Consider the following 17,304-nt stretch of genomic DNA (forward strand, 5'->3'; position numbering starts at 1 on the left):
TCATTCTTTGGTTTTTCCTGCTAAATTTGATTCTAATATCCTTTATTATAAATCTCATTTTTCTGTTCTTTAATCTAAATCTCGTTCTTCTGTCCTTTATTCAAAATCTCATTCTTCTGTCCTTTATTCTAAATCTCATTCTTCTGTCCTTTATTCTAAATCTCATTCTTCTGTCCTTATTCTACATCTCATTTTTCTGTCCTTCATCTCATTTAAATGTTTTTTATTCTAAATTCCACTCAAATGTTCTTTATTTTTTAAAAGTCAGTGTTAATGATGATCCAAACCTCGTAGAGTAAATAAAGTGGATGAAAGTTTCACAGTTCAAAAATAAATTTCGGTCGGGGCCGACACTCTAAAATTCTTGATATTTTTTTCTGTTATAATACTCATCTTAATGGTTTTTTCCAAGTCTCTTTCTTCTGTTCTTTAATCTTATCCATCTCTCCGTCTATTTTTTCCTCTTCATTTTTTTCATTTTTCATTTATTATTTATGATTCTTCTTATGTTATGTCATATTACTATATTATTCTTGACATCATACTTTACAACTCTACTTTTCGACTAAAAGCTTTTTCCATATTTATATTATCTTTTCTCGATCCTATTCTTCAGTTTTCTTCATCTTTTTCTTCTTTTCTAATTGTATTCTTAATTGTTATCCACAAAATTACTAGTAAATAAGTTATATTTTTCTAGTTGACTCACGAAAAATTTTATTCTGAACAGAATTCTACTGATTTGTTAGTTTAATTAAATGAAATAAAAAACTAGCTGAATTCATGCTGAAACAAATAAAAAATATTTTAATTAAATCACACTCTTTTTGGCTAAAATTAATTTGAAAAGTATTAAGTTTAAACAGTAAGAAATAAATCAATTGTAAAATTATCAATATTTACCGTCCTTAAAGAAGATATTTGTACGAGAATATTCTTAAAAATGAATATATTAAAAATCTAGTGTGTTACAAAATGCAAACAAAAAATCAACATGTAACAAAAAAAAACTACTTTAGTAAGAGCACAGTACAGACATGCACACAGAACTGCGTAACACGCAGGACTTACATGACTCCAAGCTTTGTACCAACCCGCCTCCATCGGTTCCCCGCCCTCCTGGCTGGGGATGGGGAGGAACGCCCCCTAGGGGTGGAGCCAAGAATTGGACTAGCTCTGAGGGGATTTAACCAACCACTGCTCTCTTTAGGTAGCGGCGAACTGAGTAAGCAAGGACGGGTTAAAACTTGGAAAAAAGAGAAAGAAAATATTCATTTTAAATATTTTGATGGTTTTGTCTTACAGGAAAAGTAAAACTGGAAACCTAAAGATTACAGGATGAGTGAAAACTTTTCTTTTCTCCCTATAATCAAACCAGACTCCAGAGTTGACATCCAATAAAATGTTGAACGCTTAAGATTAGATTTTGACTAAACTTTGAATAGTATTCCTCGACCCCCTCCTGACAATTTAATTTTTTGGGTCAGATCCCTAGCTTTTATATATTTTCAGTGGATTTAAGAATTGAGGGAAGGAGGGTCGATTAATAGTATTCTAGGGAATTATCATAAACTAAGATGTAATGGCTGTAAGGGGGAGGAAGGATCGAATAACTACCAGTAATTGTTAGTTTATTTAGACCAAGGTTGAGATTGATAAATAAATATTAATGATGTTAAAAATACAATTTTCTAGTGTGGTGCTTAGGAATTATAGACCTTTAATTCCTTTATTATAAANCTGATTAAATTTAGATAAATGTAAACCAAACCTCCCTCTGATTTAATCTAGATAAATGTAAACCAAACCTCCCTCTGATTAAATCTAGATAAATGTAAACCAAACCCCTCTGATTAAATTTAGATAAATGTAAACCAAACCCCTCTGATTTAATCTATATAAATGTAAACCGAACCCCTCTGATTAAATCTAGATAAATGTAAACCGAACCTCCCTCTGATTAAATCTAGATAAATGTAAACCAAACACCTCTGATTAAATCTAGATAAATGTAAACCGAACCCCTCTGATTTAATCTATATAAATGTAACCCAAATTTAGATAAATTGAAACAAAAGACCTCTAATTTCACGGAAGTTAACGTTTTACTGTCTATAACCTTATATTTAAAATGGCATACAAGGGTGAAGCTCTAAAGATATGATTCTAACATTGATTTAGCGGGTAGCATTAAACCATTATTTAATATATTAATCTACTCTGCTATACTATAGTGTAGGGAAAGAGGTTCATCAATATTAAGCAGTTCTAAGAAACAAAAAATCCGCGAAATACGAGATGAACAAGATGATTGTGTTAGATTCTCAAAATCCATAAATCCTCTGCAAAATTTTCAATTTCAGGATAAATGCTTATAATCTCTTCACTGCAATTATTCCTTCAGGGTACAACTACAGTGCAGATATCGAATAAGGATTAAATTCTAGTACGTCGGCGTACGATTGTATTTTGAAAAGATCTGTTTCTTAAATTCCCTGATTTTACAATATTTATTATGTACAGTGAGGACTAATGACTGGTCAAGTGTAGGATATAAGAGGAGGGAAAACCCGGGAAGAGACTTGAATTAAGAAAAAAAAGAGAATGAAAAAGATAATTACGGACTTAGAAAAAAGAATTGGGGATTAGAAGAGTTTAGGATTAGAAAAATTGAGAAATAGAAGAGTTGAAAATAGAAGAAGAGTTAAAAAATATAAGAGATGAGGTTTAGAAAAGATGAGGATTAAAAGAGATGAGGATTAGAAGAGACTAGGATTAGAAAAGTAGAGGAATAGAAGAAGTGAGGATTAATAGAGTTGAGAAATAGAGAAGTCAAGGATTAGAAGAGCTTAGAATTAGAAGAGATGAGGATCAGAATAGATGAGGATTAGAAGAGATGATTATCAGAAGAATTGAGGAGTAAAAGGGTTAATTTGTTGTTACGATATTATCATTGTTGTTAAACGTATTTACATAATTCCAATTACTACTTGTACAGTGTACAATGTACAAGGTTAATCAATAAACACAACACTTATAATTGCCTTACACATTACGTAAAATGACACACAAAATATTCAAACATATTGAATTTTTTTTTAAACACGCATATTTCAAAGTAAATTTTTGTTACAAAGTTAATTTTTCAAAAAAAAGTTAAGTTCTTTGTTTGTTGAATAACCAAGTACATAAATACTATTTACAGAGGGTTGTGGTACACACGTATATTTATGCAAGTTCATACCTGCTTTCTGAGCGGGCCAGGTAGAACTGGGATGAGCTGGGTGGATAGCGCTTAATGCTGGACATGCTGTAGCTGTGCTGAGGAACACGGGGCGCGCTGATCGGCCTAGAGAGAGATGCCGCGCTTCCAGCTTTAGTCAAACCCTTCCCAGTCTCCTTTTTATCCTTCTTCTTGCGCAGGGAGAAGAGACTTCCCCCGCGCTCCTTCTTGTTCCGTCGCCGTTTTCTAGGATCCTCTTCAGCGAGAGCTTGACTAAACAAATGTTTAAGAAAATGATTGTTAACAGTGCCCAGGATCCTGGATCCGCACTGGAAAAAATGGATGCGGGATCCAAGACATTAACATTCCTTTAACTTTCTTTTTTGCTAAAACTTTATGAACCATTCCGAGATCAGGAATTTTTAAAAATATCTTTTTTAACAGTTCAGATTTGAGACTAAAAGTTTTTTAAAGTTTTTGGACGATATTTTGCCCCTAGGATCTGGATCCGTTTCCAGTAAGCCAAAATATTGCGGATCCAACGGATCCGGATCCTATACACTGATGTATAACTGACAAAATAAAATTGTAAATAATTACTTTTGCAAGAATTCTGCTAAAGTGAGCTGTGGTGAAGCATGATGTTGTTGTTGTTGCGGATGATGTTGCTGTGGCTGAGAAAGGGGCCTAAAATAGGTTAAACTTAATACGAATAACAAAAGGAGGTTTTATGATTAAAAAAAGTTTTTGGGACTCTTTCTGAAAATTAATTTTCTTTGAAATGAATGAGCATTTTCTCATTATTTTGTATAAAAACTTCACTTTTGTGGTTCTTGACAAACAAAATTAAGTATCTGAAAAAAACTTTGTTCCAAACATAAAAATAAAAATCCGGTCATGACTAATCATACTTCGGTCATGATTAATTTTACTCCCGTCATGACACAGTTTGTTTTTAATCTTTGTGAAGAAACAATCTCAAGGAATAATAATTGTCTAAAAACATTTTTTTAGAAAGTGAATATTTGCAAATTATCTTTTTCCCATCTCATAATCTGAGTTCTTTTCCCTTATGTCCATTTGACAGCCCAAATTTTTATTTTGAATAATCTTTTTGTTTGTTTATATTCTTGTGATTTTTACATTTTTTTTATTTTTTTAATCGATTTTGATGGTTATTATATCGTTAGAACTGACGAGGGTCAACCCAGACCGAAATATATTTTCAATAAATGTGGAACTAACATCTACTTTTTTACTCTACAGAGGTTTGGTCCATCACCATCACTGAATTTTAAATCTACCTGAACCCTGATGGATCCTATAAATTCCTTTTAAAGTAAATACTAGAGGTTTGGTCAGAACTTCAACATCCATAAATTATTAATCTTTCTCTGTTTATGACTAACCTCGGTGGAGGATGATGTAGTAGAACAGGACGCTGGACTTCGTCTCCTTCAGTTTCAGAATCCGTCCCACTCCCTTGCTTACTCCATCTGGAACAAAAATCATTATGACAAATATTACAGAATTGACAAGCATTACAGAATTGACAAATATTACAGAATTGACAAATATTACAGAATTGACAAATATTACAAAATTGACCAATATTACAGAATTGACAAATATTACAAAATTGACCAATATTACAGATTGACAAATATTACAGATTTGACAAATATTACAGATTTGACAAATATTACAGAATTGACAAACATTACAGAATTGACAAATATTACAGAATTGACAAACATTACAGAATTGAAAAATATTACAGAATTGACAAATAGTACAGAATTGACCAATATTACAGAATTGACAAACATTACAGAATTGACAAATATTACAGAATTGAAAAATATTACAAAATTGACAAACATTACAAAATTGACAAACATTACAGAATTGACAAATATTACAGAATTGACCAATATTACAGAATTGACAAATATTACAGAATTGACCAATATTACAGAATTGACAAATATTACAGAATTGACAAATATTACAGAATTGACAAATATTACAGAATTGACAAATATTACAGATTTGACAAATATTACAGATTTGACAAATATTACAGAATTAAAAATATTACAGATTTGACAAATATTACAGAATTGACTAATATTACAGATTTGACAAATATTACAGATTTGACAAACATTACAGAATTGAAAAATATTACAGAATTAACAAATATTTCAGAATTGACAACTATTACATAATTGACAAATATTACAGATTTGACAACTAATATATAAAATCATTAATTTCTCTCAGATTGAAGAAGACTTTGGGGGCATTACGGATATTTATACGAAGTCAACGGGTTGAAATGTAAATAAACATTTATCAACTGACATCTGCACATTCCACATTCCAGTTCAGTTATTATGTTAAGACACATCAAATCAAATATAATCAAATCTTATCAGAGTTTTATGTACTTCCTATCTACCATTTACAATCACAGAACAAATCATGAAATATCCACATGGGGCACAATTATTTAATTTCACATCACTTAAGGTTGATATGGTAAAAAAACATCTGACCTAAGAATAATTAGGTCACTAGCTAAAATATTTTATATGAAGCGGAACGATATTAATTCGGTTTAAAATTCTTTTTATTAAAAGTCCATAAATTGAACAACTTTTCTAGGGGTTATTTTTAAAGTTTAAAAATACATGCTTCTAAAAATGTGTTCTAAATCGATATGGATAGGGATATGGATATGGATAGGGATATGGATAGGGATAGGGATATGGATAGAGATATGGATAGGGTGAACACTGAGATTTAAACAATTCTGGAATTTTATCATCTAATTGTTAGACACCCTCGACTTAAAAGTATCGCATCGACTTGGCCTTTGGTTTTATCGTTTTATCAGCTCACTCGTACTTTTTTTTTGATAGCCCAATACATAATTATTATCAAAATTCAACACGCTTGTTTCTAGCTTAAAGGGAGTGACCGGCTATGTAAGGTAGTTGAACTGAGTATGCAGTGTTGTGGTAAACTTCTTTCGGATTCATTTGAGACACATTAAACTTTTTACAGATCTGTTAATCCTGAGTTTGAGCGCAAATTTGAAGTTCATAACTCCTACTTTCTATTTTCTCATTTTTCTGGTGTCTCATAATTCAAAAATATTTTCTGCAGATTTTCTAGAATTATTATTGAAAAGACGACATTTGAAGAATTTGAAGAAATCTGCGAATAAATTCAAAGAAAATAAGAAATTCAATACAATAATGAAAACGAAATAATCGATTTTAGCATTGATTTATTGACAAATTTCTTTTGAGAAATATGTTCTTAACCATCTAATTAAATTACTGTATAATTTTTACTTTATTTTTCGTTGTCCTTATTTAATAATTTTAAAAAAACTAATTCTGAAAACGTAAGTAGGAGTTTTGAACGTCGAATTTGCGCTCAAACTCAGGATTTACAGATCTTTAAAAAGTTTAATATGTCTCAAATGAATCCGAAAGAAGTTTTCCACAACACTGCATACTCAGTTCAACTACCTTACATAGCCGGTCACTCCCTTTAAATGAGTAATTGGCAAAATACTGGTCGATTTTATCATGAGTGCGTGCACATCTTGTTTTTCAGTGTAAAGCTGACAGATTAATTCGCAGTAATACAGGGTTACCCACAAAGGATGAGACTTCAGAGATGAGTGTGCGAAATTTTTCTCAATCTTTCATTCTTGGTCCTGGCCCTGCAACTTTTAACTTGATTTCATATTTGTCAAATCGTGAAGTATATCCCTTAAAAACTATATGCAATGCAGAAATGGGCAACCCTGTGTTATAAATTTACATTTGTACAGAACTGTTTAAAATACAATCCAAGAGATTCATAAAATGATTTTTAAGAAGAATTTTGCCAACTTTAGATATTCCGCAGAATTATATATTTAAAAAATCAAACTAAATAACTAAATAATATTCCGAAGAAACAGTTCTCTCAACATAATCATTATAATTTTTCTAAACCCTGGCCGTCGGAGCTTTCCCAGTTTAGAAATTAACGAAGTAAGACTAGCGTTGAATATATTTCATTGGGTGGAACAGAATCACTGAAGGGAGGGGGGGGGTGATTCCCAATAAAATCAAATTTTATTAAAAAAAAAAACCGAGAGTTTCAGGGAAAACTATTACTCCTCAATTCAGTTTTTTCTTTCTTTTTAAACCAATACAAAAAAGAACTTATTCCACTAATTCCCATTGCCACTTCAGCTAATTACCCCCCCCCCATAAACCTGGGTTTCATTTCAATATCTAAAGTTTAAAAAACCTAATTTTTATGGCATTGTTCTAAAAAGAACTTAATTTTCCACTTTTTGTTTTTCATATACATTTAGAAAAGTGTTCTTACACAGAATTTTTCATAATAAAAAAAATCCCCTCCTCCCCCGCAAATCCTTTATTTGTGCTTATGAGTAAAGGCCTAAAGCCCCTGTTTAGTTTATTTTGTTGATTTTAAGTTGTCCAAATCTTGATCTAAAAAATGCAGATACGCTGTATCCAAATTCCTAAGCATTGCTTTTAAAGTTTTAATTAAAATATCAAAATATCAAAAAAGTAGTTTTTATGAACTGAGCATGAACTGAACATGCAGAAATGAACATAATATGAACGAATATGAACTGAACATGAACCGTATATGAACTGAATATGAACTGAATATGAACTGAATATAATCTGTATACGAACTGAATATGAACTGAACATGAACTGAACATGAACTGAACATGAACTGAACATGAACTGAACATGAACTGAATATGATCTGTATACGAGCAGAATATGAACTGAATATGAACTGAATATGAACTGAATATGAACTGAATATGAACTGAATATGAACTGAACTGATTATCAACTGAATATGAACTGAATAACTGAATATGAACTGAATATGAACTGAATATGAACTGAACATGAACGTGAACATGAACTGAACAGGAACTGAATATGAACTGAATAGAAACTGAATATGAACTGAAAATGAACTAAATATGAAGTGAACATGAACTGAATATGAACTGAACTGATTATGAACTGAATATGAAAAGAACATAAACTGAATATGAACTGTATATGAACTGATTATGAACTGAATATGAACTGATTATGAACTGAATATGAACTAAACTGATTATGAACTGAATATGAACTGAACACAAACTGAATATGAACTGTATATGAACTGAACATGAACTAAGATGTTCTCAAATCACGGATTCTAGGAGAACTCCGAAATTTTCTGAGTTTTCCTCTCATCACACGCTCTCTTTTTCTCTTACGGAGGTTTACGGGCGAGAAGCAGATTTGTTGAATATTTTGATATTTTAATCAGAGGAAAGAGAACACAATTGCCCCGCTTACCTACGTCGTAAACTTTGAACATAAACTTAATGAATAATATAGTAAATTAGTAGATACTCCAGTAGATATATAAATATTAGATAATCCATTAGATTATAAAAAGATAGATAATCTAGCAGATAACATACAAAGTAAATAGGCAAGTATAAAATAAAATAGTAGACAAGCCAGTAAATAATAAACGAGAATATACGCCAGTGGATAAGCCAGTAGATAATAACCAAGAATATTCGCCAGTAGATAATAAACAAGCGGACAAGCTAGTAGATAAGCCAGTAGATAATAATAAAATAATAGATAATCCAGTAGATAACAATTTAATTAAATACACCAGTAGAAAATAAACTGGAGGATAATATACTAGAGGATAACATATCTACTAGACCTAGGATAATAAACTAGAGAATAATATACTCTAGGATAATAATTTAGAGGATAATATGCTACAGGATAATATACCACAGTATAATTTACTACAGGATAATATACTAAACGATAATATGTAAGACGATAAAATACTAGAAGATAATTCACTAGAGGATAATATACTTAGGGATAATAGACTAGCAGAGGATAATAGACTACAGGGTAATATATTTGAGGATAATATACTAGAAGATATATATATTATCTCTGTTAGCAACTAAACTGATAACCTATAAAAGAATTCTCCTCCCTCGCATTATGTTTCACTCGACTGATATAATAATACCTCACTAACACACACTATCAACTAATAACGGAACATGTACAAATATTTCTTTTCTTCATCCAAACTAATAAATATTTATAAAGGGAAAAATCTGGTTGAAAACAAAAACAGTTAAGAAGTGCTTTTATAACTGATTAATTGATTTAAGATTTAGCTTTTTATTTGACATTAATTGTAATGGGATTATCTTAAGTGACACTTTGTTTAAAGATCGGCATGAAAAATTCACAACAAAATATAATTAAACAAAGATAAAACAGAAACGACAAGAAAGTGATTAAAAAATTTAGAGGCAAAGAAGTAACCACAAAAGTTCCAAAACTTCGAAATTTCCTGTCGTTTCTTATCTCTGTTATACAAGGATACTATCCGAGCCAAAACTGTGGCAGGCCAACTTAAAAGTAGCAAATGTAGATCTTCATTACCATGTTCTTTATTAAGGTGTTAAAGGTAGAGTTGTGAATCATCTAATGTAAGTTTAAAAGTCACACACAATGACAAGAGAATTCATTTAGAATAAGAAACTAAAATATAATCAGTTATTTTATGAAATAAATAAAGTTTATTAAATCGTCTAATTTTACGAAGGGGTTTGATGACTTTTAACAAATACTATTTAAAGTTTACATAAAACATGGCGTCACATTAGCTTAAGAAGAAAATGATGATATCAAATGACCAGGAATCTCCGGTTCAAAGAATTTCAGGTATTTAATGAAGTTCCGGGTTTCAAACTGTTAAATTTATCAGGGACAGATCTCTAGTTTCTCAATGAAATAGGAGAAAAATGTACGTAGAGTAGTAGTACACAGAGACAAAACTTTAGAGAATCTAAGAAGGGGGGGGGGGTGAGAAATAGAGCGAGTTCTTATTATTGAACTTTATAGAAACCCAGTTCTCTGTTCTATCCATAGCTTGTATAAAAATCGAGTACTATCAAAGACCTAAATAGAAACCCCATAAAACCCTGTTCTGTGTGTAGAACTGTATAGAAAACCAGTACTATGCATAGAACTAGATAGAAACCCGGTTCTATGCATAGAGCTAGATAGAAACATAGTTTCTATACATAGAACTAGATAGAAACATAGTTTATCTATAGACCTAGATAGAAACCTAGTTTCTATACAAAGAACTAGATAAAAACCTAGTTTATCTATAAACCTAGATAGAAACCTTGTTTATAGAGTTCTTTTCTATAGAACTGAATATCCAGCTCTATGCATGGCCCCTATACTGATATCCAGGTCTATCCATAGACCTATACAGATATCCAGTTCTATTTAATAATCTAATACAGATATCCAGTTCTATTTTATAACCTAATACAGATATCCAGTTCTATCCATAGACCAAATGCAGATATCCAGTTCTATTCAATAACCTAACGAAGATATCCAGTTCTATCAATAGATCTAATACAGCTATCCAGTTCTATCTATAAACCTAATACAGATATCCAGTTTTATCAATGGATCTAATACAGCTATCCAGTTCTATCTATAAACCTAATACAGATATCCAGTTCTATTTAATAACCTAATACAGATATCCAGTTCTATCCATAGACCAAATGCAGATATCTAGTTCTATTCAATAACCTAATGAAGATATCCAGTTCTATCAATGAATCTAATACAGCTATCCATTTCTATCAATAAACCTAATACAGATATCCAGTTCTATCCATAGACATAATACATATATCCAGTTCTATCCAAAAACCTAATACGGATATCCAGTTCTATTTAATAACCTAATACAAATATCCAGTTCTATCCATAGACCTAATACAGATATCCAGATCTATCCATAAACCTAATACGTATATACAGTTCTATCCATAAACCTAATACAGATATCCAGTTCTATCCATAGACATAATACAGATATCCAGTTCAATCCATAAACCTAATACAGATATCCAGTTATATCCATAGACATAATACAGATATCCAGTTCTATCCAAAAACCTAATACAGATATCCAGTTATATCCATAGATATAATACAGATATCCAGTTCTATCCATAAACCTAATACGTATTTACAGTTCTATGTAATAACCCAATACAGATATCCAGTTCTATCCATAGACCTAATACAGATATCCAGTTATATCCATAGATATAATACAGATATCCAGTTCTATCCATAAACCTAATACGTATTTACAGTTCTATTTAATAACCCAATACAGATGTCCAGTTGTATCGAGAAATTATAAATAACCTGGATCTTGTTACTAATAGACCTTTTTTATTTGAAACTACGTTTCAGATAACAGTAATTTGGACCTGTTAACTGGTTTAAGGGATTGTTCAGATATTTGAACTAGTTCAAGGGATTGTTCAGATATTTGAACTAGTTCAAGGGATTGTTCAGATATTTGAACTAGTTCAAGGGATTGTTCAGATATTTGAACTAGTTCAAGGGATTGTTCAGATATTTTAACTAGTTCAAGGTATTGTTCAGATATTTGAACTATTCAAGGGACTGTTCAGATATTTGAACTAGTTTAAGGGATTGTTCAGATATTTGAACTATTCAAGGGACTGTTCAGATATTTGAACTAGTTCAAGGGATTGTTCAGATATTTGAACAAGCTCAAGAGATTGTTCAGATATTTGAACTAGTTCAAGGGATTGTTCAGATATTTGAGTTGAACTAGTTCAAAGGATTGTTCAGATATTTGATCTAGTTCAAGAAATTGTTCAGATATTTGAGTTGAATTAGTTCAAGGGATTGTTCAGATATTTGAACTAGTTCAAGGGATTGTTCAGATATTTGAACTAGTTCAAGGGATTGTTCAGATATTTGAACTAGTTCAAGGGATTGTTCAGATATTTGAGTTGATCTAGTTCAAGGGATTTTGTTCAGATATTTGAGTTGAACTAGTTCAAGGGATTGTTCAGATATTTGAACTAGTTCAAGGGATTGTTCAGATATTTGAACTAGTTCAAGGGATTGTTCAGATATTTGATTTGATAATGACAGAAAAATACATTTTAAGTTAGAATAAACAATGTGTAAATGTGAAAAACTTAAGATATTTCTGGAATCTTTTAAAGTCTTAAAAAGAACCAAAAACAAAACTTAACAATTAACAACCATACATGCATACAAGCTAGGTATTGGAGTAGACAAATATATAAAAATAGAAGCTAAATATTTGCCATTTTTTAAACTTAATTACAGTTTTTGCACTAGTAGACGAAAAAAAGATCACTTTTAACCCAGTCGTTAATAATATTATGAATGATAATAGATATTTTTAATAATAATTCTAATTTTTTAGGATGATGATTTATCATGTTGACAACTTAAGTCTAAATTTTTATGACTAAATAAATTTAACTCTAAGATTCACAATTAAAAAATTAATCTCAAAATAGTACGCAATATAATGACGATACATGATTGTAAAAATATTCTCAAAATAGTACGCAATATAATGACGATACATGATTGTAAAAATATTCTCAAAATAGTACGCAATTTAATGACGATACATGATTGTAAAAATATTCTCAAAATAGTACGCAATATAATGACGATACATGATTGTAAAAATATTCTCAAAATAGTCCGCAATATAATGACGATACATGATTGTAAAAATATTCAACCTTGGTCAAAAACGCTAAAAAGGTGTTATTTTCACAACAACAAAAATACAAAATACATACCCATGCTCAGCAATAAGCTTCTGAATAAAGACATGAGTTGGCTCCGGAGGGCGGCGGCGGCTAAAAAAAACAATTTTAGAAATTTTGATAACAATTTTAAAAAGATTGTTGAGGTATGTTCAGGTGACCCTCCATTTTAAGAGCTTCCTGCGGCCTGCCCCATTCTCAAAACTCTTAAAACTTTGTCTGATAAAAAATGAGTTTTCCTGGATTTTATCCTCTCATTTGCGGATTTATACATTAGGGTTAAGAAACCGACTATATCATTCTCATTGTTATTTCGATTAAAGGGAGTGTTCGCGAAAAATGAATGGGGTATAGGCTTACGTCGAAAAATATTCGATGGTGATTGCTAATAATCATACTTCATTCTGTTATAAACGACTCATACCGAGGAACGTAGCGTCCATACAAATTCAGAAACTTGCAATATTCGACTCGGATCGTAAAAACATCGATTTAATTCCAAACAAATCATTAGATAATACAACCTATAATCATCGATTGTTTTTCGACGCATTCGTATATAGTTGATATTTTTTTTTAATTGATATTTCGCTTACAACTTGTTTTCACGGCTGGCGCTGGATTTTCGAACATTCCTGGAAAACATGAAAATGTCGCCTTTATTACCAAAAATCCTCGAAACAGTTATGAATGTTTTCAAAAGTAACTTTCTGATCATAAAAAAAAGAATATTATGAAATATCCACTATAAACGAATACTAAAGGTTACATTAGTGAACTGGAAATGCTATCCCTCAAATAGAGACTCCCTTGAAAATACCTCTATCTTTTAAGCGTGGATAGTTTTTAGTTAAACTATTTTTTTTGTTATGTCAATTGTACAATAATTTATTACTTACGGGGACTTAGAGCTGCTTGTGCTGTATTCCTCTGTACTAGTTTGTGAAGTACCATTCTCAGCAATATGCGGAGTTGACACACTTTTAGCCAGCTGGTTTACCGCCTCCACAGGCTGACAAGCCTGCTGATGGAACAGGGCGGGACGAAGGGAAGACGACCTGTCTCTGTTTCGACCGTCAACAGAGTCTCTTGAGCGTTCGACCGAGTCTGACGATCTATGAATTGAATTGTCCACCTCCTCCGACACCTCCTCTTCGCTCTCTCCAGTCGACATGGACGGACTAAAACAAGAAAAAATGTACGACTTAACTTGAGAAATATGTACTTCAAATCCGAGTGCAACTTTAAAGTTCTGACCAGCGCCTTCAGGACCTACCCAAATGCCATCATGCATGTCATGGTGCGTTGCACGTTTACTTTGGGGCAGCCAATTTTTTAGTCTTCAAGTCCTTGATGCAAAACGTAAGCTGAAGACATTATTTGTGTGAAAAACTTGCTGTGTAGTTTGTATTCTAATGTAATAAATGTAACACGCTATTTTTCCTGATAATATGTTTTTAATCTTGTGGAAATTTTTGATAATAAAAGTTTTTTAATATGGGGAGTTTTTTTCTTAGGACATCTAAAAGCAATAATAACAAAATACTGATTTTCCCCATTTTATCAAAATTTTGAAATTAAGCAAAAACTTAAAAAATTTGTTCAAAGCTGGAAACTTTTGAATGGTGGATATCGGGATTAATGCTTGATCCACTCTTTTTCTTAATCTCGAGATTAAAATATGCTTGTTCTCCTCTTGTTATTAATCTCCAGATTAATTAATCGATTGGGATTAAGTATATCCTATTCTAAAGTTTTCAGGATTGAAAAAAATTTTGCCCAATCGAAGATCGATTAATCCATTTCGGTGTTTACTTGGGTCTTAGGTATTTATAAGATGAACTGATAGTTCTGATACCTGCGGTTTCTGTCCGATCTGCGTCGATATCTTTGTTGGTGTGAGTGTCTGTTCCGTTTCCGGTTGGAGATTTCAACAGCAAGAGATGGGCAGGAGGTGGATAATCTAAATAATTATATGAAGTAAGTAAACACACCTCAAATCAAGTTTAAATCTGAAAGGGAACCAAACGTGGACCCTCAGACCTAGGGCACTGGACACCACAGAGTGGACAATGGCCTGGAGTCCATCAAAATCACACACAAAAAAAACTGAGAATTTAAAGAAAAACATAATTTCTAAAATTGGTGTCTGTTCCTATGGTTCAAATACGGGGGGGGGGGATATGAGATCCGTAGTTTTAAGAGCTGAGCTGGCATACCTGGATTCAAGACTCTGTTGATCCAAGACCTCTCCTTCCCGCATTCTCTGGATATTCTCCTGGATATCTGCCAACTGACAGATCTCGGCCTCTGCAACAAAGACGACATTTAGTTCGACGTAATTTCAAGTGACCACCCATATCAAGAGTTGGAATAGCCGATTCACAACGGCAGCCTTTACATCTCTAAGCAAAAAAAGGTTGCTTGTGTATTTTAGGACAAAAGACAAAGGAGATCCATGATTCTTATTGATCAAAATATCTCTTGCTTTTAAAAAGAAAATTATCATAAGGAACCAATGAACAAATGGAATAACAAATTGATATATGTAGAGATAAAATCATGCATTGGCGAACAATAACGGACATTGACACAGTTAACAAAGTATATGTACAGATAAACAGATGACAAGATATACAGATAAACAGATGACAAGATATACATATAAACAGTTGACCAGATATACAGATAAACAGATGAAAAGATATACAGATAAACAAACGACAAGATTTAAATATGAACAGATGACAATGTATACAGTTAAACAGATTACAATTTATACAGATGAACAGATGACAAGGCATACATAAACAGATGTATAAGCAAACAAATAAACAGAAAAACAGATGATCACATGAATACTTGAAATTATCAAAGGAAGAACAGATATAGAAATTAATATATATAGATGAATAGCTTAGGTGAGAAACTAAAGCAAAATAGACCAATTGCTGTGAAAAAAAAAGAATTTTAAGTCTAGTAGATCAATGAGAATTGATAAAAAAATAATATTCCAATTGTGTCAATGACAATTATTTTGCTTTAAAATAAGTCATTTTAAAATCATTGTTTCACTGAAATCTTGGAAATAATCAAACTTCTTTCAGTCACGTATTAGAATTGAATTGAATTTATTGATCTAGGCAAGGCCAGAGACTGAAAAAATAAGGCAAATTATTTAATAAAAACATCTGTTACTCACAACTTAAACATACGCACACATCAGACAGAAGACAAGAAAATAACAAGAGCTTTTCTTAACACTAGAAACTCAATTGAGAAAATAAATAAAAACTTCTAGAACCAGATCAGCCACTGAGATATTAAATGAGCTGCAGATATTTCGGACGTTCCTCCATTTAAAGAGTGGGGTGTCCAATTTACATTTCAGGTGTTCCTCCACTCAAAGAGTGGGGTGTCCAATTTACATTTCAGGTATTCCTCCATTCAAAGAGTGGGGTGTCCTATTTACATTTCAGGTGTTCCTCCATTGAAAGAGTGGGGTGTCCTATTTACATTTCAGGTGTTCCTCCATTTAAAGAGTGGGGTGTCCAATTTACATTTCAGGTGTTCCTCCATTTAAAGAGTGGGGTGTCCTATTTACATTTCAGGTGTTCCTCCATTTAAAGGGTGTGGTGTCCTATTTACGTTTCAGGTGTTCCTCCATTCAAAGAGTGGGGTGTCCTATTTACATTTAATTATCGACATTTTTCTTTCATAAAAAGTGTTTTCACAATTTCTGTCATTGTAAACCCAAATAATTAATAGTAAACAGAAAGAAAAAATAAATAAACCGACATTATCAAATTTTTAGTTGTTAATTAATGATTGAGCAGGGGAAATTAATAAATATGCATGGACAGCTGATAAATGAGGGCTTGTGGATGAATTAAAAAATAGACGGATACAGGCTACATCGGATAGATGATAACACTGATCAAGGATAAATAAGAGCGACAAAGTAAAACGATATTTAAGGCGTAAGCTTAATTTCGAGTGATCCTTCAAGCAATACCCGATTCATAACGATACCCTTTAAAACCTTTAGCTAATTAATATTGTGGAAGATATTGCTATTTTCTAAGATTAAAAGCGTTTACATATCGCAATTCCTATGTTTTCCTCCAGTAGACATGCACAAGTCACTTTGTAGAGAAACCACAATTGAAATAATTAGTTTTCAATATTATAAACATTGATAATCTATTCATACTTGATCAGACAAAGCTCTTGGTACCGTTGTGAATCCGACATTGCGATCTTTGCATGGAGGGTCACTTGAAATTACGCTTATAATCCC

General features: G+C 31.7%; 1 protein-coding gene across 5 annotated transcripts in view; it reads right to left on the minus strand.

The window, feature by feature from the left end:
- Positions 1 to 17,304, minus strand: part of LOC111699095 (rho guanine nucleotide exchange factor 18) — a 56,723-nt gene that overhangs the window by 12,991 nt on the left and 26,428 nt on the right. For all 5 annotated transcript variants that reach the window (XR_002764674.1, XR_002764675.1, XR_002764673.1 and 2 more), the window contains exons 6-12: positions 15,224 to 15,314; positions 14,863 to 14,967; positions 13,904 to 14,185; positions 13,038 to 13,097; positions 4,633 to 4,719; positions 3,824 to 3,910; positions 3,245 to 3,496 (exon numbers count right to left, since the gene is read on the minus strand). Coding sequence is in view for 1 of the 5 variants with exons in the window: in XM_023469665.1 (XP_023325433.1) it covers positions 3,245 to 3,496; positions 3,824 to 3,910; positions 4,633 to 4,719; positions 13,038 to 13,097; positions 13,904 to 14,185; positions 14,863 to 14,967; positions 15,224 to 15,314 (964 nt within the window). In the remaining 4 variants the exon portion in view is untranslated. The remainder of the gene's footprint in view (positions 1 to 3,244; positions 3,497 to 3,823; positions 3,911 to 4,632; positions 4,720 to 13,037; positions 13,098 to 13,903; positions 14,186 to 14,862; positions 14,968 to 15,223; positions 15,315 to 17,304) is intronic.

Source organism: Eurytemora carolleeae, unplaced genomic scaffold (genome assembly GCF_000591075.1).
Source record: "Eurytemora carolleeae unplaced genomic scaffold, Eaff_2.0 scaffold215, whole genome shotgun sequence".
Lineage (NCBI taxonomy): Eukaryota > Metazoa > Arthropoda > Copepoda > Calanoida > Temoridae > Eurytemora > Eurytemora carolleeae.